The 27066-nt window shown below is 34.3% G+C and overlaps 2 protein-coding genes across 4 annotated transcripts in view; both read left to right on the top strand.

The window, feature by feature from the left end:
- LOC138695820 (cytochrome P450 9e2-like) overlaps positions 1-20444 on the top strand; it is a 58235-nt gene extending 37791 nt beyond the window's left edge. The window contains exons 9-10 of one of the 3 annotated variants that reach the window (XR_011331196.1): positions 5018-5241; positions 19877-20444. Coding sequence is in view for 1 of the 3 variants with exons in the window: in XM_069820070.1 (XP_069676171.1) it covers positions 5018-5115 (98 nt within the window). In the remaining 2 variants the exon portion in view is untranslated. Of the gene's footprint in view, positions 1-5017; positions 5745-19876 lie in introns of those variants that run through there. The other 2 variants (XM_069820070.1, XM_069820066.1) reach the window with 2 other exon arrangements.
- The window catches only part of LOC138695829 (cytochrome P450 9e2-like), a 449657-nt gene that overhangs the window by 152693 nt on the left and 269898 nt on the right, over positions 1-27066 (top strand). The gene's annotated exons all lie outside the window — the stretch shown is intronic.

Below are 27066 nucleotides of genomic sequence, written 5' to 3'. Positions count from 1 at the left end.
AAACGTATAATGCGGAAGGATATGACTGTCATAGCAATAACCTTCAACACTTCCCATCGAGACTGAACACTCGTCCAGTAATGTCGTTGATGATAATTGGTCTCCAGTAAGTGTCCATAAAAGTTTATTGAGACCCGTTAAATATACAGAAAAACAATACATTTAGCCAGTTAATGGGATGTTTGTTAACAAAAATCTCACGTAACGACAGAAGGGCATCATAAAATTTTATCAGCGGTGTTGTTAACGTCAGGAATTTTCTGTCACTTGTAAGTGCAGCCAACACAACGGTTTATAAATATAACAGGTGAGTCTAGACGGTACTGGAATTCCATCCAAGTTCCCCTAGCGACAAAAAGAGATCTTGATTTTCTGCCAAGTCTACACGTGCTGTTAATTAAACGGGATAAAGCATCCTTGTTATGTCTTCTATGCAGGAAGAGGGCGATGGGCAGGAAAGGCGCTGAAGTAAATAATTCGACCCGGTGAATGGAGAAAAAAGGGCAATTCACAACTTTTTCACTACTTCAGAATGGCACTAATAGCACAAATTATAGGCTCTAATCAAATGCATGCTAACAAATATGTACATGAAGTCGTAGTAAATTTAGTTGCTGAAAATGAAATCTGATAAAATTTATTACATTAGGGGAGAGTTGGGTAGTATCGGACATCGGGTAATATCGGACAGTGCGTTTCTTTCATCTACCACCAGATGGTAGTACCTGAATAACATGGTTACGTATCTGTATGCGACATCACAGAAACGTAACCATGTCATTCAGGTACTATCATCGTGTGGTAGATGAAAGAAACGCACTGTCCGATATTACCCGATGTCCGATACTACCCAAGTCTCACCTATATTTATACAAATGTCTATACATACACATACTATATATTACATTACATACATACTGTAATCATTTCTACTAATTTTCGAATTGTTACGTTCAAAAATTGTGTAATTTTTCTTTCTAACTAATGGTGAACATTTGACTTGCGTCATCCACCAAAGTGTCCCCATCTAGTAGCCGACGCGATGAAGCTTACAATTATTTTAGCCGCCATGAAGGCGTTGCCCATCACAGAAGATGAACTACGTAACACCGTATAAGTAGGTCTAGGATTTTTATGCCCTAAAATTGACCAAAATATCCATGATTACAACGAAGAGCTAAACGTAATCAAATACATAGCACAAGAAAACGAATACAACCCCCAACATAATAGACAACATAATACGTAAGACAAAACATAATCACAAAAAAAACATAAGAATACAACACAAGCACAAGAACACAAAAAATACATCACACTAACATACGAAAACAAAAACACACACAAGATTGCAACCTCATTCAAGAAATTAAATTACAACATCGCATACAGAACAAATAATACTCTACAAAAACATCTCAACACAAAAACAAACAAATACAACCACACAGACGTACACAAACTCAAATGTAACATCTGCAACAACTTCTACATAGGACAGACAGGCAGATCATTTCAAACACGTTACAAAGAACACATCATAGCCATAACAAAATTACAAAACACCTCCACATATGCAGAACACATCACAAATGTTAACAGCACCTACAGAGACATCAACACAGACATGGAAATAGTACACATCCAACCGAAAAGCCAGAAACTAAACACACTAGAACAATATGAAATATATAGAGACACACGAAAACACACCCCAATGAAATTCTCAACACAAAACTCAATTTCAGAACACATACACTTTCGTAATGTAACCAAAATTGTGTTGGTATGACTGAGGAGAGAGTTCTAAATAGTAAAGTTCAAGGTGTATAAGGTAAGTAGGAGGAAGAAACTCAGCGCTAGTTTAACCCTAGATCATATATACCCAGATTGCTCTGCCTTATAGGCTTCGACGGTAACACCTTTTGTCAGGTTTACTATGCTGCCATCTAGTTTTTACATAAGGAGTCACGTCATAACGCCCATTTTTTTTTATTGTCATGATGTTGATTTGTAGCTACATAAGTTTCAGCCTTATATATAAATAAGGCTTTTACTTTAAAGTAATATAAGAAGATATTGAAATGATTTTTAGTTCCAACTTAGTTATCCTTTTCTTGAAGGCATTTAATTAATCAAATTTCGCTTCAAGTAGCCAGAGCTCGAATGAGAGGGTTAGGATGATTCAGCAACTTTCGAGAAAAGTTATTTGAAATTCTTCTGATGAAATCATAACATGATTCAATCTGTAACGTATCTTGGAGCTGTGCATTTGATGTGGTGTAGTCAGCACCAGTGACTTTTAAGCAGACTGATCGTTGGATTGCATGTAGTCTTCTGATGATTCTTGGATGAGCGGAATTCCAAACTTCACAACCATATACCATCACTGGTCTTATGACCGATGTGTAAAGCCTTACTTTGAGGGGAAGGTTAAGATACGGAGATCTAATCAGTGGGTATAAGTGAATAAATCTGGCCAGAGCTTTGTTTCTTTCATATTCTACATGTTCATTGTAGCTCAGACGTTTGTCGAGAATCACTCCTAGATATTTAACTTCATTCTTGTAGTCAATGTTTTTTGAGAAGAGACGAAGGAAATCTGATGTTTTAGTTTCCTATGGGTGAATATGATAGCTTGTGTTTTTTCAATATTTACTTTTACTCTCCAATTTGTAAGCCACGTTTCTAGAGCACTGAGTTGTTTTTGTAACTTGATGTGGACATTGCTGATGTTGAAGTCGCTTGTGTAATACACAGTATCGTCTGCATATAACACTAATTTACAATTAGCAGAGCGTGGAATGTCGTGAACATAGATAGAATAGAGATGTAACTCCCATTTGAATTGCATTAGCGACTGTACTGCCATCTCGTGTTCGTTTACGGCGGACGGGTGGCGATCCTGGCGGTTGTTCTCTTCAAAGTGCAACCGATTTTAACATTGCAATGAGCAAGCTATATGTGATCTGGGGTTTAGCCTAAAACTGCAGTGAACGGAAATAAAATGATAAATTGGATTGTACCAGTGGCAGTAAAATTAAAGGGAAGCTAAGAGGTGGAGCTTAAACTGCGAGGATTCAATCCGGCATCGGAATTGGAATCCGCTGTGGCTTAGTGGATAGAGCGTCAGCATGTAGAGCTGAAAACCCGGGTTCGAATCCCGGTGCCGGAGAGAATTTTTCTCCGCTACACCGATCCTTCAGTAAAACTACCAGTTCATGTTCAACATCACTGCAAGGATCAACTGTAGTTTTCAGCCATCTTGGGTTAAACAATTTCCATGGATACTGTATGAAAAAACAAATGATGTTATTTTCTGTAAAATGCGTAAGAACATTTACGAGAAATAGCAATTAAACTTTGCTCAGATTTTTTTAAAATTGGTTTATTTTACGACGCTTTATCAAACTGCCTTGGTTATCTAGCGCTTAAGTGAAATGAAGGAGATAATGCCAGCGAAATGAGTCCAGGATCTGGCGCCGAAAGTAACCCAGCATTTGCTCTTAATGGGTTGAAGGAAAACCTCGGAAAAAATCTCAACCAGGTAACTTGTCCCAACTAGGATTTGAACACAGGTCCGCTCCTTTCAGAGTCAGACATGCTAACCGTTATTCCATTGCGGTGGACTCTCAAACCTTTATGCAGAGTTTTGCTTCTCCTCCCCCCCCCCCTCGAATATTTAAAAGAAGTCGGCGCTTATTCCTTGGAATACTTTATATATACATACTTTTAACGTTTTCAATGACCTTATTTTAAAACTAGCCGTACCCGTGCGCTCCGCTGCACCTGTTAGAAATAAATATAAAATAATTACATAATTAAAATAGGATGTTTAATCCAGGGAACATTCATGTTTGATAGAAGGATAAATCGTTTAATATGTTACTTAATTTAAATTGTATTTAAATAATTAAAATGCGGTCATTTTGGTCCAGAGAGCAATCATTTGGTGCAATGACAATTCCTTTAACACGTTTCTTAATTGTTATTATATGCAACCATAGTTTAATGAAGACTGACATATCATTTAGTTTTAATGTGTATACTTTATACCGGTATTACTTACTATATGTTTCAGAAGTTACTGTAATAACATTGTAGAATTATGTCCATATAGAGAAACTACACTTTCCAATGGTGAAATAATAATTAAACAATTAATTAGCTTCCGATATTACTTCATACAAACACAGAAACATTCTCTTAGGCTATGTTTAATAGCTTTCGATTGTTGTTGTCCAAGGCCCCTTATAGACGAAGTCATTTGTTTTTATTTCAGTACAGCGCCTTAGATGGCGTTGTTATTGTAATTTTAAAACTCATTTATCTCATTAAATATCAGTCCTATCAAAATTTTGTATAGAATAAACCTTATCGGAAATCATTTTTAAAGAAACTTCTGTTATGTAATATTTTTCATAAAAATCAATAATAAGCGAGATATTTCGATTTATTTAATTGAGGCCCCCTTATAACCCCCCTTTCAAATAAAGTATTTTGAATGCTATATAGCCTAAAATCTAAGTTACAACGAACTTAATTTATATTCCAATTTTCATATAAATCGGTTCGGCCTTTATCCCGTGAAAAGGTAACAAACATCCAGACAGACAGACAGACATACAAACAAAAATGTCAAAAAAGCGATTTTCGGTTTCAGGATGGTTAATTATACATGTTAACACCAATTATTTTTTGAAAATCGAAAATTACTAGAAAAATTTTGGCTACAGATTTATTATTAGTATAGATACTTCATGGTATCTTTGACAGATGGCTTGAAACTTACAGTATATAATTTATCACTTACTTAATTATTTCATTTGTGGAAAACGAAATAACTTAGTTGTTACCAACCGTTACATAATCCAACACATTCTCTGCCTTCCTATTGCTTGCATGACTACGAGATTGTAGAATCTACGCGCATCAAAATGTTAACAAGACATTAAGATCGAAACATAGATGCAATCAAAGTATACGAAACACTTTTAACTCTTGTTTATTTCTACAGACGACGGGTTGCTGATTCTCGAACTGAAGGATTTATACACCAGATACACAAGTGACGTCATCGCTACGACTGCACTTGGAGTTAGTGTGAACTCCTAGGAACATCCGACTAACGAATTCTTTGGGACAAGAAGCCAGTCACTTGGAAGAGCTAAGAACTTGCAAATTACTGGGCTACTCGATAGCCCCTAAACTAATGCAAGTGGGCGCTGAAGACAATCCGTGGTAAGAATAAACATGAGTAAATAGTATATACTGGACTTTTTTTTAGTATATACTCTTGTTAGTAAGAATAAAAACATTTGAGTACTTACTTATTTTTGATTACATACTCATAACATGGAAGCATAGTAGCATATACTCAAGTGTCCATCTTGTACAGAATATATACTCATGCTTGATAAGAATAAAAACTAGTATATTCTCATATTTATAAGTTCGTTCTCATGTTATTCTGAGTATGGTTTGTAGCAGGCTCAATCCTGAATATTTGTTGATTTGTGTTCAGTTTAAAGTTAAATAAAAAAAATGGCAGAATTTATGAACGATGTAGTACATCATGGAAAAATATAGAAAAAGGTGTGAACTTCAGAAGCCTTTAACGCTTCACAAAAGTGAATGTGAAAAAGGTTAAACACGTATTTGTTATTCATAAAAAACATAACCTATAAAAATATGAATGGCTATCAAATTATAAGGTTAGATTGTATTGTTAAATATAATTAAGAAATTACAGTTTATTTTGTAAAATTTGAATTGCAAAATGCAATTACTTGTAACTTTAAATTATATATATATATATATATATATATATATATATATATATATATAACTCTCTATAATAGAAAATAGATTTAGCATAACTGGAATTCTAGAAGTGCATTGTAATTTCTATCCAACATCCCGTAATGACGATTTCCCAGTACTATATTCATGCTTCCTGTTTATTGGCGTCACTTATCTGATTCACTCTCTTTTTCATTACTTATTTATTAGTTTATTTAATTAATTTTATTATTTAATTAATTAATTAGTTTATTTGCTTATTTATTTACTTATTTATTTATTTATTTACTTACTTATAAAAAGCAAAACACAAACCATTAGAGCACGCGGATAGCATGTGAAAGTCTATAAAAAAAAAAAAAAACTGAGCATCACGGTGCAATGTGGTCAAAGAGGATAGGTAAAACGAGTACATACTAACTTTTAAACGATCAAGAAGGCTGTAGAGATGAGTATATATTCGCGTTAGGTAGAATGTCTTTATTCTTACGAATATGAGTATGTTCTAGTGGTTACGAGTATATAATCACAGGAAGTGCTCATACTCAAAAGTATAAACCTTGAGAAAGTACTTAAGCTTTATTCTTACTACCCAATAGTTCCGAAAAATTTGGTACTAATGACGAAAAAGTTCCACAAGAAACTTTACACTATGAAAGTAAAAAATCGCTTCTGTCTAAATTATTAGTAACGATCAACATCTAGATAAGGAACTGCGAACTAATTTCTAGCGCGTACGTCAATACTAGCCAATAGGATAACACGTATGATTTGGTACGATGGTATGAGAGGTGGCACAACCTCAACCTTTTGTTTACCTCAATATTTTTCTTATCTGGAATCCAGTACAATTGTATTACATATTGTACTACATTCACGGAGCTCAATACGTAGGGAATATGCATCCAATGTAGAGATGGGAATGATATATCGGTTTTCACGAAATACCGATATTTTCGTTTCGATATAGAGATATTATATCGATATCGAAATTTTGATTCAATATGTCGTATAATATATCGGTTTTCTCATAACTTTATCGATTTTTTTGTGGAATTATTATCATTATCAACAACAACAAAATCCACACTAGACAACTCCGATAATTCCCGAGAGATGGCGCTACTAAAGATGGACAGTTACATAATTGTGCAACCTCACTCAATACCTTGTTCTAATTGGCTGGACTGGAATTCGAATTCAAATTTAAACAGTTTGCAGCACCAAATTCAAAATGCAGCGTGCGCGAACGTAAGACAGACGGGAGGTTTATCTACTACTGTTTTAATATTGTTATTAAGGTTCAGGGTGTTTGAGAATAAGGTACTTAGGAAAATATTTGGGGCTAAGCGGAATGAAGTTACAGGAGAATGAAGAAAGTTACACAACACAGAACTGCACGCATTGTATTCTTCACCTGACATAATTAAGAACATTAAATCCAGACGTTTGAGATGGGCAGGGCATGTAGCACGTATGGGCGAATCCAGAAATGCATATAGAGTGTTAGTTGGGAGACCGGAGGGAAAAAGACCTTTAGGGAGGCCGAGACGTAGATGGGAAGATAATATTAAAATGGATTTGAGAGAGGTGGGGTATGATGATAGAGACTGGATTAATCTTGCACAGGATAGGGACCGCTGGCGGGCTTATGTGAGGGCGGCAATGAACCTTCGGGTTCCTTAAAAGCCATTTGTAAGTAAGTAAGTATTAATGTTCTCCAAGGTAGGAGCAACTCCCACCCTGAAAGGAAACCGTCTGCCCTCAAAAAGGGTATCAAAACTTTCATTTCTATATTCTGAAATGGAAAGAGAAACAAGGATTTAATACCGATGTGACATTTGTTTACGTCTGTGATTTCTATGCACAACCTAGTGCTGACTTTTTGTTTTCTTATTATATCTTTTAGTGCATAAAAATTCTATCCCTACAATCATCACCATTGTTGGTTGGAAAGTTGGAGTATAACAATAACTTTCAATGGGAACTTACTATAGAAGGATTATATCAAATCAACTGTGAAGTTTGTTAAAACTTGTAACATTCTAAGTACGGTTTACTTACATTTAAAAATAATTGCGTTGTTAAGTAGAAAAAAGCATTATATCTGTGACCTGGATTGAATCCTATATAACATTAGAATAATTAAAAAGTGTTCCAATATCAAATACTCAACCGTGTACAGTTCACTTAACTCTTTCCCACTATATCATTTAAGCTCCCTTGCCTCCACCATAATTTATATTTTTAGGTTAGTACCTACATCATGTGGTATTGAAAATGTATTGTTTATTGTTACAATTTTACATTTATGCTTTTGACTCTTATGATGTTAATTTCAGTAGTAAAAAGGAATATTAAAATTTAAATAATTTTATTGTACGAGTAATACAGTAAATGTACGCCTGAAAATGCAATTTTCTTACGGAATAGCGATATATCGATAATCGTTCGATACATCGATATATTGTATGCTATATATATCGTTTATCAAAATTAGGTTTGCAATATATTGCAATATCAATATATCGGTATTTAATTTATTTCCTCCATCACTAATCCAATGACAGTTGAACTTTAGTTGCTAGCCATTAGGATCGCTACTATCGCCTCATCACAGACAATGCGAAATAGTACCGGCACAGTCTATTGTTCCTAGTACTCTCAGTTGCTAACCGCTTGGAGCGCTGTATCGCGAGAAATGCCAAAAATCACTTCAAGCTTCGTGACTGTATGATATTAGTAGGCTGTGATCGTATCATTCTCATATCTTCCTGCAAATGAGGATAGAATTGCTGATACCTCGTAATTCACTCCACATTTCCTGGTTATTTAATTCCATCTATTCTTTAATTTCATTCCGCTTCATTAAATGTTTGAATGATAGATCTGTACTGTTTAGGTACTTCCAATCAAGCAAAGTTAGGGAACTCAATGATAGCAATTGGCTTGTCTTCGTTTTCTCTTTATTCCCCGAAGGCAGTAAGTAGTAAACTGGGCTAGAAAAGAAATGCCGAGACGAAGTTGCTATCGATTTGAAATATCATTTTACAATTTTATGTAACCAAACACATCCGAACTGGCCTGAATTTTCTAAAGATTTTTTTTTTCAATGCAAAGTAGAAATGTGTAGTTAAATCTTCAATCATTATATCCAATTTTCAGTTCTGTATATGTATCTATACTAATAATAAATCTGTAGCCGAAATTTTTCTGTTAATTTTCGATTTTCCAAAAATAATTGGTCCTAACATATATAATTAACCACACTGAAACCGAAAATCGTATTTTTTAAATTTTTGTTTGTATGTCTGTCTGTGTGTTTGTTACATTTTCACGCGATAATGGCTGAACCGATTTATATGAAAATTGGAATATAAATTAAGTTCGTTGTAACTTAGATTTTAGGCTATATGGCATTCAAAATATATTATTTAAAAGGGGGGTTATAAGGGGGCCTGAATTAAATAAATCGAAATATCTCGCTTATTATTGATTTTAGTGAAAAATGTTACATAACAAAAGTTTCTTTACAAATGATTTCCGATAAGTTTTATTCTTTACAAAATTTTGAAAGGACTGATATTTAATGAGATAAATGAGTTTGGAATTAAAATAATGCCATCTAAGACGGTGCTATGAATTAAGAACCGATTTATATGAAAATTGGAATATAAATCAAGTTCGTTGTAACTTAGATTTTAGGCTATATGGCATTCAAAATACTTTATTTAAAAGGTGGGTTATAAGGGGGCCTGAATTAAATAAATCGTAATATCTCGCTTATTATTGATTTTTGTGAAAAATGTTACATAACAAAAGTTTCTTCAAAAATGATTTCCGATAAGTTTTATTCTTTCCATAATTTTGATAGGACTGATATTTAATGAGATAAATGAGTTTTAAAATTAAAATAACGCCATCTAAGACGGTGCAATGAATTAAGAACAAATGACTTCGTCTATAAGGGGCCTTGGACAACAACAATCGAAACAGGGGCCTTGGACATCAACAATCGAAAGCTATTAAACGTAGCCTACAGAGAATGTTTCTGTGTTTGTATGAAGTCATATCAGAAGCTAAATTAACCGATTTGTATAATTAATTATTATTTCACCATTGGAAAGTGTAGTTTCTCTAGATGGACATAATGCTATAATGTTATTACATTAACGTCTGAGTAAGATTAAAATAGCTTCTTATGCACAGAAAATTTGATAGGCTATTTTGACATTCGTTTTCTGTATTTCTTAAAATAATATTTATGTACACTCATTTTAATCTCAGAGAATTAACGAACAACTAGAGTGTATTGATTTAGTATGCAGTAATATTACGTTAGCTTAGCAACCCATTATTTTATAATTCAAATTTTAACTATGCTCAATTGAATCGTATTAAAATAATTAAAAAATATATATATATATATATATATATATATATATATATATATATGCAATAAATGCAATTCAAAAAAATTGGGTAATGAGCGAAGCAGATTATCTTGCGCTGTTGTAAAAGTTGTTCCCTGGATCAAACGTCCTATTTTAATTATGTAATTACTTTATATTTATTTCTAAGTGGTGCAGCGGAGCGCACGGGTACGGCTAGTTTATAATAAAATGTTATATTTGTAATAAAATTGATACATTTTTTGTTAATACAATATGAAACTAATCGACCGTATACTGTATATCGATTGTAATAATGACAGCATCCATGGATAATAAGAAAAGCTGTGGAATTCCATATAAACTACAGTTTCACTACAGCCTGATCCGTTTGGGTACGGATAATATTAATTTATTATTAAAAAGCTATTATGATAATAGGAAAAAAATTCTTGCTGGTTATATTATGATTAAAATATGGGAGTTTTCATATATGACAATCAACAAGGCATAATCTGAAAGGACAAGTGAAAAATCATATATGATTTTGGCTATTACAATCAACAGCGGGCACAATGTGTTCAAATGCTAAATTTGAGAGTGTTAAAAGATTCAAGGAAAATTTCGACGAGAGTACAGTATGCGTAATGTACCTAAATACGATTCCATAATGTTGTGGTATCGAACATTTGTAGAAACAGGTTCTGTGTTAAAAAAAAACCCATGCAGAAGTTCGCAAGCGAAAACCAGTACGAGAAGCAGCTATTTCTTGGCTTGGTACCCAAACTCCCCAGATCTAACCTCTCCTGACTTCTTCGTGTAGGGTTTTGTTAAAGGCATCGTCTATTCACAGAAACCCAGAATCATTGATGATCTGAGAGTAAAAATTACTTAAGCTTTTCAACAAAACACCCCTCTTATGTTACAACGGACATGGGCTGAATTGCATCATCCTTATGTGTTGTGCAGGATGAGCTCTGAGAAATCTCTCATCTTTCAGTGTTGTATGCACAAAGTTTCAACAAAAAATCAGTAGTAAATGTTTATTTTATCCATACCCAAACGGATCACCCTCATTAATGTTGTGAAACAGAAGTATATGAATAACCTAAAATCAATTCATCTATACTAATAATAAATCTGTAGCCGAAATTTTTCTGGTAATTTTCGATTTTCCAAAAATAATTGGTCCTAACATATATAATTAACCATCCTGAAACCGAAAATGGCTTTTTTGAAATTTTTGTTTGTATGTCTGTCTGTCTGTCTGTCTGTATGTTTGTTACCTTTTCACGCGATAATGGCTGAACGGATTTCGATGAAAATTGGAATATAATTAAGTTCGTTGTAACTTAGATTTTAGGCTATATGGCATTCAATATACATTATTTAAAAGGGGGGGGTTATAAGGGGGTCTGAATTAAATAAATCGAAATATCTCGCTTATTATTGATTTTCATGAAAAATGTTACATAACAAAAGTTTCTTTAAAAATAATTTGCGATAAGTTTTATTGCTTGAAACATTTTGATAGGACTGATATTTAATGAGATAAATGAGTTTTAAAATTAAAATAACTGCCGTTTAAGGCCGTATAATGAAATAAAAAAACAAATGACTTCGTCTATAAGGGGCCTTGGACAGCAACAATCGAAAGCTATGAAAGATAGCCTACAGAGAATGTTTCTGTGTTTGTATGAAATAATATCGGAAGCTAAATTAACCGATTTGTATAATTAATTATTATTTCACCATTGGAAATTGTAGTTTCTCTAGATGGACATAATGCTATAATGTTATTACAGTAACTTCTGATATAATATAATATAATATAATATAATATAATATAATATAATATAATATATGTAATATAGTATTATATAATATAATTTAAGTTATTTGAAGGGTTCAGAACCATAGTGGGCCAAACGCCATTTACTGAATACGTAGAAAACAAGGGTTAAAATTAAGTTATTACCATAATTCAATGGAAACCTATAACAAGTAAAATAAAGTATACACATTAAATCTAAATGAGTCAATCTTCATTAAACTATGGTTGCATGTAATAACAATTAGAAACATGTTAAAGGAATTGTCATTGCACCAATGAGTGGTCTCTGGACCAAAATGATCGCAATTTAATTATTTAAATACAATTTAAATTAAGTAACATATTAAACGATTTATCCTTCTATCAAACACGAATGTTCCCTGGATCAAACGTCCTATTTTAATTATGTAATTACTTTATATTTATTTCTAACGGGTGCAGCGGAGCGCACGGGTACAGCTAGTATTAAATAATAACGTAAACATGTTATAAAAGTCGTATTCACATGTTTTGAAATAACTAATCTCAGGTAAATAGGTTCCCATCTCACCATGTTTTCTAAAGTCCTCGGAAAACGATATAATTTCTTATCGTCATTTCTTTTGCAGCCCAATGTACTATGCATTTTGCGGTTAGCTAATTGTATGTTCGTAAAACTACAAGTTTATGGGTTGTTGAAGAAAACATCACTAGGGCTAGGATTTTGATGAAATTGTATCTTTTTTCTAGTAAACCAGAAACATTGTTGCTTTAGTATTTATGTATATGTTTTCTGATAAACTGAGTGTTTTAAGACATATTTGTTAGGCATTTTTTTTTTGCATTTTTTGGCTCTTACAACTCATAAGAGCATCTTTTGTTTTATTCGGACATTTTTTAGGCATTTCATTTAATTTCGACCATAAATCCCCATTATTAATATAAAATAATGCTTATTTCCTTTGATATTTTGTCTACATATTTTGTCCATTAATACCCATTCTTTTTTTACTTGGTTATTTAACGACTCTGTATCAACTACGAGGTTATTTTGCGTCGATGGAATTGGTGATCGTGATATGATATTTGGCGAGATGAGGCCGAGGTTCTTCATAGATTATCTGATATTTGTTTTACAGTTGGAAAAAACCTCGAAAAAAAAAAAAAAACCAACCAGATAATCAGCCCAAGCGGGAATCGAACCCGCGATCAGAGCAACTTCGGATTGGCAGGCAAGCGCCTTAACCGACCAAGCTACGCCAGTGGCTAATACCCATTATTTTGTATAATATTTTAATCGTTTTTCTACAAAAATATTGCCATTTTAATGTAATACACTCCAACCACCCCTTCAATATAGACTCCTTTATACATGCTAATTCCAGATAAGAGTGGCGTTGTAGTGCGCTACATGGAAACTACATCAGGTAAAAAGTAATTAAAATGTACCACTTACAATTAGAAAAAATTATATAAAATTAAATAAACTTAAATATTGGTACTAGCATATATATATATATATATATATATATATATATATATATATATATAACTTGAACTGGTAATGGAAATTACGGGAAAACGGCTGAACGGATTTTAATGAGTGACCCCTCATTTTCATGCCTGGCATCCAAAGTTTTTCGGAAAAATAGTAGTTTTCAGTGAAATGTCAATTTTCCTACATAATTTTCCTATTTTCCAAAATCCATCTGTTGTCAGTTTTGAGAACTAATTTTATTGAATCACGGCAGACTTGATTGTATTTCAGAACAAAACACTCACTACAATAAACAATAGGCTATTACACGAAGGACATGACCTGCAGGATTGCCGACATATTTAGAGCTCAATTCAATTTGTTATTAAAAACTGATTCTGCAGTCTATAATTTTCTGAGTACAGCTGTGTATTGGATATTCAACTCTACGAGACTTGAGGTGGTTTGATGACATTATTACCATTAGAAATTAAATATTATAGTTAATATCATGATGCGTCTATTTTTCATTAATTGTACATAATATTGATGCTATATTGATGACATGAAAGTGAAACGTTTTGAGGTTATGTAATTAAATGTAGAGAATATCTTAATTTAGATCTTCATTTCTATAATTTACTGAGTGGCTGCTATATATAACTACAAAACTTAAGTAAAATAATAATATTGTTATTAAAAATCAAATATTTTTATACTTATTAACCCAGTGGGGTTGGGTCTTTTTCATAATGGCGGTGTAGTGTAGATATTGATATGTGTCATTGTCTTCAGTATTGGCTCGAGAGAGCGCAAAAATTACAGTTCCTAAGGAAAGATAAAAAGGTATTACTTACTGATAAAATAAGAGGCCTAGAAAATTTTGTAGTCTCCAGATCATTTCAGCAAGATCTCTTAGTAGGATAAAATTATTTTACGCTCTACATTTCAAGTTCTACATGCAGCAGCTATACGAAAATGCTATTATTCGAAAGCTTAGCAAACCTGACATTTTTTTAACTTTCGCCTACAATCCACAATGACCTGAAATAGCTACTGCTATCGTCCTGATATTGATACTTGCGTTTTCGCGTTGAAACTCAAAACTGAAGTTGGATAGGTTCAAGAGAAAGTATTTGGCCTAAAAAAATCCACTCAGAGGGAGTATGTTTCATTATTATGGAAGCAAATAACTATCAAAGAGACAAGCATTCTTCATTGAAAATAAGACTGAAACATTTTATTTGAACGTCTAACGAACTTAGTTTGCACCAGCATTAAATTTGCTGCACAAGCCACTAGTTTAATGTAATTACTTGTATACGAACAATTTTCAGGGCATTTTTAAGGGCATTTTTGAAAGATTTGTAGGTCATAAATGCATTGTTTTAGGACATTTTTTCATGATTTCTAGGTCATCAAAATCCCAGCCCTAATCATCGCGCCTCGATTAAAATTAAAGTGAAAGTTGTTATCCCGGCCTGCAAATATTCGGCGAGATCTGCACAACCAAAACACAAGTTGCGAATGAGATCCTCGCAGTTTGGTGACGTCACGTCGGTATTTTTAGCGTGTCTTTGGCAGGAATGCGTGACGCCCCCGAGTGCATCCGGACTCATTTCTCGGCTCTGAGAAATCGCAGCGATGGGATTGCAATTAACTTGTCGCCAAAGCAGACAGACTCCTCCCCTCGCTCTTCACTTTTTGCACACTCTTGTACTTATATTAAGAGTCTGCAGTATCATAGACAGCACTGTTGTTTTTCTAGGGGTTAATTACAGTACCTCTTGCGATAAGTGTTTCGGGTAATAAAGTTCATACGGGCTATTCCATATGAAATTGATCAGTAAAAAAACCTCGCATTTTTTTAATACTCTAATTTTTTCCCTACATATACAAGGTGCTGAGGGGAGTGCATTTTCAAAAATATACTATCGAAAGTCAAACAGTTTTCGTATTGTTGAGCGACAAATTTAGCGTATTTTATAAAAACAAGCCTCTTTCAGCGCTCAGAACTCTGGAACCATTTACTGCAGAATATTGAACGAGAGCTTATTTTGAAGCTGACATTTGGTAGGTTATGATAAGAAGTAATACTTATTTTTATTATATACAGAGAGACAGATAATCTGATTTTACTTACTTTTAGGCTTTTTGCCCATTTGTAAAAATGTGAAAAAATATTGAGAAAAAACCTTGCATTATTAAGAGGGATTCGGCATTGTTTGCTTAGTGTCACGGCAATAAGTTTCGGGGGTATTAAATAAATTATATTCACACGCCTAGACTTGAAAGGCGCAACACAGCAAGCACTGGCCGAGAGATGAAGATAAGCGAGCGTTGGGCGTCATTTTACTCCTGTGTTTATGAATACTTGTGATAAAGCTAGCCCAGCTATGCGCTACTAGACGAAACATCACGTGTTTATGTCTCCTGGCCTTGCTTGCCTAGGCTAGCTCCCGCCTCACAGTCAACTGGTTAGCTCACGCGCGTACTATTTATTTTCTTTATTTGATTTTTCAATACTTTCTTATTAACGGTGCACCAGTAAAAAATACGTGTTTATTTGTACTTTCAATGCGGAATCTAACCATATATTTTAAAAATATTTTTTCGTGGGCAAAGGTGTCTTAATTAAGAAAAATCTAAATTTCTCCATTTCCATAAAAAGTAAGAAAAACTGTTTACATGTCAATATAAACTTTAACTTTTCAGCATAAAAATAAACCATGATTTTGATCATTGGGTGAAAAGGTTTCGGAGCGACAACAGTTTAAAGTTGCTAATTTTATGAAAATACGATAAATTTAAATATTTTTAATTTAAACACTATGAAGTTCTGATGCTTCAAACTTTGCACAAAGCATTGTATCATAGTTGTCTACGGACAGAAAAAGTTTCATTATATTTAAAAATTGCAAGGTCAATTTTCTTTATATTTCGGCCGATTTGAGATGGAATAGCCCATGCAGTTGGCTGTGATGCAGGTTAGAACGTTCAGCTTTAACTACATGCAGAGGAGGCCACGGTGGTGGGTTTAATTTCTACCAAGAGCAAGAATGTCTGCCTATTGCCATGTGATGTCCTGCGTTTCATCATAGGTAGAGCTCGATTACACAGCAAAGTGGTTCCGGTATCTGTTTGTCTAATAATAAACATGTGAATAAAACAAACACGTATGCATAGATCAAGACTCTTTTAATGACTGGGGGGATCCTTGCAGTAGTGAGAATGTTTCTGGCGGTAATGGTAGGGCCTACTAATGATAAAATGCCAAAGTATCGAAATTATTGAGAACTTTTCTCTGTTTTTTATTACATAGCCTATGTTGTAGAAATATCTACCTTCGTTTGTTGTATCTCGCATATTACGATTACAATTGGACGGAGTTTTGCAATAACAGACCAAGCGCTATAAACCTGTTTCGAAATATTGGCCATTGAAATAAATGTTTTTTTTTTTTTTAGGAAACATTTTATGCAAGAAGTATTATGACCAGGCTTCGAGACTTTGGACCCGATACAATAAGTTTACTGTGCATGAACTATAGGTTGTTGACTCGCTGCAGGTAGATAGAGATGTGTTGAGGTAACAACGTTGCTGTTTAGAATAGAGTACGGTAGTATGGGGAAACACACACATATGTACATTCTGAAAGTAAATATACATTACACAATGATAAAGTCAAAAGAATGTGAAAAACATTTATTCTCCTGTCTTTATAAGCATTTGTATTCAATTATACACAGTGTTAATAGTGGAAATAAGCATGTAGCAATTTTAATTTTTTCATTTATCCTATTGGTCGTCTTTAGGAAGTGCAGTTACAGTATCGAATTGCAATGTACCTACTATAAGATACATTCTTAGTGTCAAACGTAAATCTTTTTCGGTTATCTGCCAAAGTTTGTACTGTAGAAAGCTGCGCTCTACGTCGCATGACGTGATAGGAGCAAAACGAAAAAACCTAACATCATTGCAGTCTCTAAGAGACAGTCCTTTATTCTCGGGTGACTCTATGTCCACTAATTTGCTGTTTATGTTACACAATGTTCCATATCCGTTATTTTTTTTACATAAAATTGATTTCCACTTCAGTTTTACACGTTCAGTAACCGGTGTGCTTGGTGTTTCATTAATTCTCTGCATCATTTTCTAAATTAATTTGAGGACTTCCGACACCTCTTGCTCTGACTTTTCTAACCGTGTAATAGTTTCAGACACAGTTTGTATGAAAACCAAATTATTCGTCAGAATATTCAAATCCAGAGCGTTTTCCTTTGCGTATTTGTTGGCATTCATTCTACAGTACCCCCACCCACTGTACGCTTTACCACTATACTCAGTACGCCGTTATGCGGATTTTCCACTGAACTGCTCTATTGGGTCCGAAGTCTCGAAGCCTGATTATAACATTCATACTATTACAGAAAATAGCACAAATAATACCAAAGAAAGGCTAACCGGTTTTTAATAAGAGATCAGCACTTGAATTAATATTTCAAAGAAAATAAATAAATGAATTTTATGCAATAAAAGAATTTTCGCTTATATAAATAGCAGCAAAATTCAGATATCGAATTCTTGATTTTTTTCCGAGTTAAATTAGACTGACATAACAGATTTGTGCAAATATCTCATTTTTTTTTTCAAATTATCGGTTGATATATTATTGCGTAACTCCGTCCAATTGTCATTTTTCTCTCCTGATTATTTATTTATCACACATACGAGGGTGTTTCAAGAAGTAAGGTAACAAGAACTCTCGTGGACAAACTTTATGTCACAGGCAGATAGCCTACACTGATACACAGTAGTAGACACTGGTACGCATTACTTTTCAACATAGTCACCATGCTTGTCCAAACACTTGTTCCAACGGTAGACCAAGGCATCGATGCCGATATACAGGGACATCATTTTATTTTTACTAACATTTTTAATATTAACCTGTCTATACCTTTAGAGAACCGGAAACACCGCTTGCTCCCCCCTCCAAGACTGGAGTTCGATGATACTGGCGTAAAACACAAACAAATCACTCTACTAGGTATAGGAAGGAAAAAAAGTAGTTCATCCATTTACGTAAACTAGGAAATATCGCGATTTTGAGTTTGATAATTTTCATTAGGTTTTTCTTTAATCAAAGTACAGTACTGTATTAAGAATAAGTGTTTTTACTCACGAAGTGAGTTATCCATGCGAACGTATTCATTATGCAGTGTATATTATACTGTCTACAGCACATTAGCGTACAATATAGAGAAAGAATTTAAATTGAAAAATAATCATAATATGAATATTTAAACACAATTTTGAAAATGGTGGCCGTTCATTTCGATACAGGCTTCAGTTCTTTTGTGCATATTATCGCACTATAGACTACTGCATCTAATTCCAATTGCCAGTTTCGTCCTTCGTACTAGTAACTCATGTTGAAATAATTCTATACCTACTCTACGTACTGTTAATTGAATCTTCACTTCTGCCCGACCCGAAAATATAAAATTACTCAGACATGATATCTACTGTCCGTCTAAGTGGTTATGCCGCAGGATTGTAGAAAGGGAGGAAATCACGTGACAGTTAATTACTTAACGAGGCCCTTTTATTTAAGTTAAAATAAACAGCTGTATAATATTACGTAAACGCCCAATTCCTAAGAGAAATTAATGTTTTCAGAAAAGAGCTAATACAGCCCAGCTTTTACAGAGGGGCGAGCAGAAGCAGGTGGGGGAAATCGGGATGCGACGTAGGCAAACGGACAGTACCTGTGCGAAAATATGATTCAATATTGAAAGCTCTTTCGTCACTGGAAAACGCGAACATATTTCTGGAACATACTATACTCAGTAACTCAGTACTGCTTACTATCTGCTGTCTTGGCTCTGTGTGGAGTTGGAACTTCATTAGTAGAAGGGGTGGGAGTGAAGTACATTCAAAAACTCAGTTACAATAAAAATTGAAGTAAAAATAAAATGATGTCCCTGTATAAGAAACCTGCGTGAAGTCCCTGAAGCCATTCAATGACGGCTTGCTCAATAGCCATATCAGTGTTGAATCACTTATCACAAGCATTTTGTAAACACAAAGTTCCACGTACGATGCAATCTAGCCTGTAAGCGATACATTTTTTTCTAACCTAGTAATTAGTTACAGATAAATGGGCTGATAGTAGAGCACGGGGAAGCATTATGGTTGAAATAGATCCAATACAGTCTCTTTAGACCACACAATTTCATATGGTTTATTCGAGATTCGAATCCAATTCTATGTAGTGACAATTCAGCAGACTAACTACTCTTCGGATAGTCTGGTATAAATCTCCAAGAAGCTGTATTTGTGAGTTATGTATGTATTAACTAGATTTACGGTTTCCTCTTTTTGATTCAGGAAGTCGAATTGGTCTCGCGTTGTAACAGCTGCTGCCTCGGTTGAACTTCAGAGTAATAGAATAGAAGCCAATGCCCCCTAAAATACTTCGGAAGGGATTCTCTATGACCGCGGAAGGGTGATTTTGGATTGGATTAGAGAAGAGGACTCTCTGAATTCCACTTCATGGTACTGAATACCAATGTACATGCCATTCTGTGCATTTTGAAACATTCTGTTTATGGTACGAAAGGTATATTCCATTTCAATTGTTGCGTTGAAAAAGAATTGGGATATTTTTCTTCATTGTGCACTTCAAAACATATTTATAATATAATGTACCAGTATATTTCGTTTGAAATAATTGAATCGGTCGGAGCTAAAAGGAATTATGTCAAAATATGAAGTTTTGGGTTATGCAACAATTTGAACAACTGATGTCATGCGTATCGAACGGTGGAAGAAGGAACTAAGACTTTTAAATATTCTTTTGTCTTCTATAACATAAAAATATAATATTTGTGTTATTAATGGAATATTTTTTGCTTCTCCTTAAAAGTTGTCAAAAGTGACTTAATTCCTTTTAGCTCCGACCGATTCAATTGCTTTGTTGACAAATGGACTTGATTATTTTTTGTCAATTGTACACCCTAAAACTTTCTATTTATAAAATAATATGTCTGCATTTGTAGGCCAACATTTTAAAACATTCTATTTATACTATAATATATATTTAATTTGAATTAATTGTATTGTTCAAAAAGGATATAGGTTATTTTTGTAAATTTTGCATCTTAAAACTGCTTATTTCCAACATAATGTATATTTACTTTCAATTAGTTGCTTCTGGAAAAAGAAGCTAGGATATTTCTTATTAATTGTGCATGTTAAAACATTCTATTTACATTATAATGTATATTCCATTTTCATATAATTGTTTTTGTTGGAAACGTACTACGTTATTTTCGTAAAGTTTACATTTTAAAATTGTCCATTTCCAGCATAATGTATATTTGTTTCCAATTAATTGCTTGTCGAAAAAGAAGCTAAATTACTTTTGTTAATTGTGCATCTTTATATCAGGTTCCGTCATGCTTACATATCGTACGCCACTGAATACGTTTTCTTTACCGTTACAAGAACCTTCGCCATTCTGCTGTTCTCACTACCACTCAGACTGCCCGCTGCCAAGTCAGCCTTTGCAAAGCTGTATGTGGCATAAAAACAACTGTGGCATTCGATCAAATAATTAACGTCAGAAAAAAAATTAACGACCTCATGAAACATCATCCTACAGTTCCTTCGTTCGAGTGCAGACAGTTCTGCTTGCTAACACCTGGGATTGCTCTCCAGTATCTAAATTTGGAAACAAGATATTGATCTCCCCTTCTTCAGTAAGCTGTTAAGGCTGTCGCCCACTGGTCCGTTTAGTTACTATATGAAGGGCACTTGGGCATGTCTGTGCAGGTCTGCTCTGAACGCAATTTTTTATACAAGTCATGTCGTTAAGATCGGAGTCTGCGTCACTGAATTCACTCTCACTCAGGGTTGCCAGATAAAGGAAATGCAACCGTCGTACCAACTTGTGAAAAATGTCGTACTTCAGCATAAAATTGTCGTACACATTTCATCTTACTATTTTCATAGATAGTGTGTACAAAAATTATTTCGTATATTATCCATTGCTATTTGGGAAAAGGAAATTGTACCAGACCAATGGTAGGAGTCCATAATCGTACCTATCTTTAAGAAGGGGGACAAGACTAACTGTAGTAACTTCACTTTTGTTGACGTCGTACAAAATTTTGTCCAATATTCTTTTGAGAAGGTTAACTCCATACGTAGATGAAATTATCGGGGATCATCAGTGTTGTTTTAGGCGTAACAGATCAACTATTGACCAGATATTTTGTATTCGACAGATAATGGAGAAAAAATGGGAGTATAAGGATATAGTGCATCAGTTATTCATAGATTTCAAAAAGGCATATTACTCGATTAAGAGAAAAGTTTTATATGATATTCTTATTGAATTTGTTATTCCCAAGAAACTAGTTCGATTAATTAAAATGTGTCTCAGTGAAACGTACAGTAGAGTCCGTATAGGTCAGTTTCTGTCAGATGCGTTTCCAATTCACTGTGGGCTAAAGCAAGGAGATGCACTATCACCTTTACTTTTTAACTTTTTTCCAGAGTAAGCAATTAGGAAAGTCCAGGATAACAGAGAGGGTTTGGAATTGAACGGGTTACATCAGCTGCTTGTCTATGCGGATGACGTGAATATGTTAGGAGAAAATCCACAAAAGATTAGGGAAAACACGGGAATATTACTGGAAGCAAGTAAAGAAATAGGTTTGAAAGTAAATCCCGAAAAGACAAAGTATATGATTATGTCTCGTGACGGGAATATTGTACGAAATAGAGATATAAAAATTGGAAATTTATCCTTTGAAGAGGTGGAAAAATTCAAATGCCCGGGAGCAACAGTAGCAAAATATAAATGATACTCGGGAGGAAATTAAACACAGAATAAATATAGGAAATGTCTGTTATTATTCGGTTGAGAAGCTTTTATCATCCAGTCTGCTATCAAAAAATCTGAAAGTTAGAATTTATAAAACAGTTATATTACCGGTTGTTCTGTATGGTTGTGAAACTTGGACTCTCACTTTGAGAGAAGAATATAGGTTAAGGGTGAATAAGGTGCTTACGAAAATATTTGGGGCTAAGAGGGATGAAGTTAGAGGAGAATGAAGAAAGTTACACAACACAGAAATGCACGCATTGTATTCTTCACCTGACATAATTAGGAACATTAAATCCAGTCGTTTGAGATGGGCAGGGCATGTAGCACGTATGGACGAATCCAGAAATGCATATAGAGTGTTAGTTGGGAGGCCGGAGGGAAAAAGACCTTTGAGGAGGCCGAGACGTAGATGGTAAGATAATATTAAAATGGATTTGAGGGAAGTGGGATACGATGATAGAGACTGGATTAATCTAGCTCAGGATAGGGACCAATGGTGGGCTTATGTGAGGGCGGCAATGAACCTGCGGGTTCCTTAAAAGCCAGTAAGTAAGTAAGTAAGTAAGTAAGTAAGTAAGTAAGTAAGTAAGTAAGTAAGTAAGTAAGTAAGTAAGTAAGTAAGTTCTTAAATGTTTCAAGTGTCTTACTGAATAAGAAAAGTTGGAAAATTTGTAGTTTTTAAATTAAATTTACACGAAAACCGTCCACCGCTATGGAAATACGCCAGAGGGATAAATTATTCTTTATTACATTTTCTATCGATATGGACAAAAATCACGATTGTATTCACAATAGTTACCGGTACCGAATGAGGTGTTAAACATTTGAGAGGAAAAAAAAATTCTGAGAAAACTATGAATCTTTCACCAATATGTTATTACACTTTTTTTTTACATACAACATGAGCTATTAGCTCTGAAAATCTGCAGGATCATTTCACTTCCATCCAGTATATGTGTCGTCATAACCCCATTTGCGTTTTGCACCTGTAGAATCTTCGGTGTCTCTGTATACAAATCTATGGGCGTCTGAACTCACCACTTCTATCTACCAATCTCTGGACAATCCGTCTATTGTAACGTATGAATCTTGTAGGGGACAATTACTCTCAAACTGAAATTTTCTGTTTATTGCAAATTGCCAAGTAGGCCTATTGTTGATAGTACTCAGGTGTTTGATAGTGCTTCTTCTTCTTCTTCTTCTTTTTCTTCTGCAGAGCGCCTTTATCAAGTGAGATTGCAGCCCCCATCGAGGTTCATCTGCGAGGTTGATGCCTCCTTCAATGGAACGCTTGAACTAATCGATGCAGTGCTCGTAAGTACCTACTTATATTAACTACTATTACTGGTTTTTTGTCAATTGAAACACAAAGAAATTAGCTTATAAATAGGCCCGCGTCTCGAAACCCTTCGTCGCTCAGAAGAGATGGGGATGCATGTTACTGGCGTGTCCTAATAAGGGGTGAGAAATGAAACAGACGTAAAGTAACCCTCAGTTCTTCCGCTTGTGGGGTTGTGGGGAAGAAAGTGGTGGTCTCGGCGGTGTCGTATGTTACAAACACACACAAACAAGCTTTCACGACTGCAGGGAAATTACGACTATCTCATGTGAAGAAGTGGTGTTTGAGGAAGGTAGGGGATATGGTCGTTAAGCAGTCCTAACCTTCTTTAGGCCAAGAGCCAAAGACAAGTAGACGATCAGCTTGCGCGACTCGTGGGTCTACAGTATTGTGAAGTAAAATAGTCTTAATGTAAAAATATAATATAAATAAACGTAGACATGTATGACTACCATATTTCGTTGCTTAAAAGACGCACATACTTCATACGGTCGTTCCTTCTTCATTACCTTCCAATATGAAATAAGCTAACTTACTTACTTACTTGCTTACAAATGGCTTTTAAGGAAACCGTAGGTTCATTGCCGCCCTCACATAAGCCCGCCATCGGTCCCTATCCTGTGCAAGATTAATCCAGTCTCTATCATCATATCCCATCTCCCTCAAATCCATTTTAATATTATCCTCCCAATCTACGTCTCGGCCTCCCTAAAGGTCTTTTTCCCTCCGGTCTCCCAACTAACACTCCATATACAGTTCAGGATTCGGTCATACGTGCTACATGTCCTGCCCATCTCAAACGTCTGGATTTAATGTTCCTAATTATGTCAGGAGATCACCCGGAAGACCAAGACGAAGATGGGCCGACCTCTTCAGTGAACGAGTAGGAAGCCATTGGTCAAGCAGAGCAAGACATAGGGAAGACTGGAGAAACATAAGAAGACAAGTGAACAGCGAATAAAACCAGTGCGACAGAAACAAGCGAACAATACCAAAGTGTGCAGAATGTGAACCAAGTGAACAATTCCACTCTTACGCGGAGTAGCTCACCGCGTGAGACAAATAGAGCTCTCCCTCTATAGGAGGAGGCCTTTGCCCTTAACGGGACATTTTTTTAGGCTAATCATTTCATTTCATTTCATTTCATTTCATTTCAATTATGTCAGGTGAAGAATACAATGCGTGCAGTTCTGCGTTGTGTAACTTTATCCATTCTCCTGTAACTTCATCCCTCTTAGCCCCAAATATTTTCCTAAACACCTTATTCTCAAACTCCCTTAATCACTGTTCCTCTCTCAAAGTGAGAGTCCAAGTTTCGCAACCATATAGAACAACCAGTAATATAACTGTTTTATAAATTCTAACTTTCAGATTTTTTGACAGCAGGCTAGATGACAAAAGCTTCTCAACCGAATAATAACAGGCATTTCCCATGTTTATTCTGCGTTTAATTTCCTCGCAAGTGTCATTTATATTTGTTACTGTTGCTCCAAAATGTTTGAATTTTTCCTCCTCTTCAAAGGATAAATCTCCAATTTTTATGTTTCAATTTCGTACAATATCCTGGTCACGAGACATAATCATATACTTTGTCTTCTCGGGATTTACTTCCAAACCTATCCCTTTACTTGCTTCAAGTAAAATTTCCGTAAGTTTTTAATAATTAAGTATAAACTCAGAAAGAAAATAAAATAATTACACAAGACAATTGACTAAGGCTGCCCTTCTTATGGATTCCATGAATTGTAAATTCGTATCAGGTACGGGTACCACTTCTTTTTTCACCTCAATGAAACACTTGGTAACTAAATGCAAACCTTCAGTTGGGAAAATGTCGTGTGCATTCTGTCAACAACAGCCAATGCATGGCCATCATAAAATCCATAAACAAAAAGCTTGTCTATATATTCACTATGCGAATAGACGAATTCAATGATAATGTATCATCATCATCATCATCATCATCATCATCATCATCATCATCGTCATCGTCATCATCATCATGTCTCTCTCATAAAAGATTACATTATTTGCAATATTTAAAACCCAGCGCGTTTAGCTACTTTATGATTATAGTACAGCATTTTATATGATCCAATTATCGTCTGACCAGAGCTGCGGCAGGGATTGTGCCGGCCGATAAGCTATCGCTTCCCGCTGGTCGGGCAATACAAGAGTACGTGGTTCAACGATTACTTGTTATACTAGAGCAGTGATCGCCAAAAGCTGTGTCGCGACACATGCCCCTGCCTCCACTCAAGCGTAACCATGACATCATATCCCCACCCTCTGTTTAGAGCCATCACTTCGAAATAAGTAAATTCATTTATCAGCAGCGGACGTACGCAAGTAATGTTACAAGTGTGTGGGATAATATGTTTCGATGTCTTTTCGAAAACAGATACTAAATAAAAACTTAATTTTAAGGAGCATGGAAGGAAAAGTATTAATTTTGTGCAAATGGCAAAAATATGAGATACTTAATTTGATGTAACATTTTAAATGAAGTATAAAAGAACAATGTACGTTGTCATTATTCTTCCTGTTATGAAGACTACCACGCCCTTACCTGTAACTTGAATAATAAACGAACAATGAAAAGTAACGGCTTCTATGTCTTAATCGGGGTAAAATACTTTCACGTTTTTTTTCTACGTATGAGTGTAATTTGAATATTTCATTAATAAATAAACAATAAAAAGTAACGGCTTCTATGTCTTAATCGGGGTAAAATACTTTCACGTTTTTTTCTACGTATGAGTGTAATTTGAATATTTCATTAATAAATAAACAATAAAAAGTATTGGCGTCCATGTCTTAATCAGAGTAAAATACTTTCACGTTTTTTTCTACGTATGAGTGTAATTTGAATATTTCATTAATAAATAAACAATAAAAAGTATTGGCTTCTATGTCTTAATCAGAGTAAAATACTTTCACGTTTTTTTTCTACGTATGAGTGTAATTTGAACATTTCATTAATTAATAAGCAATAAAAAGTATTGGCGTCTATGTCTTAATCAGAGTAAAATACTTTCACGTTTTTTTCTACGTATGAGTGTAATTTGAATATTTCATTAATAAATAAACAATAAAAAGTATTGGCGTCTATGTCTTAAACAGAGTAAAATACTTTCACGTTTTTTTTCTACGTATGAGTGTAATTTGAATATTTCATTAATAAATAAACAATAAAAAGTATTGGCGTCTATGTCTTAATCAGAGTAAAATACTTTCACTTTTTTTTCTACGTATGAGTGTAATTTGAATATTTCATTAATAAATAAACAATAAAAAGTATTGGCGTCTATGTCTTAATCAGAGTAAAATACTTTCACGTTTTTT

Source organism: Periplaneta americana, chromosome 3, assembly GCF_040183065.1.
Source record: "Periplaneta americana isolate PAMFEO1 chromosome 3, P.americana_PAMFEO1_priV1, whole genome shotgun sequence".
NCBI lineage: Eukaryota > Metazoa > Arthropoda > Insecta > Blattodea > Blattidae > Periplaneta > Periplaneta americana.
The sequence above is the reverse complement of the archived record's forward strand: the minus strand, read 5'-3'. Positions and strand labels throughout refer to the sequence as shown.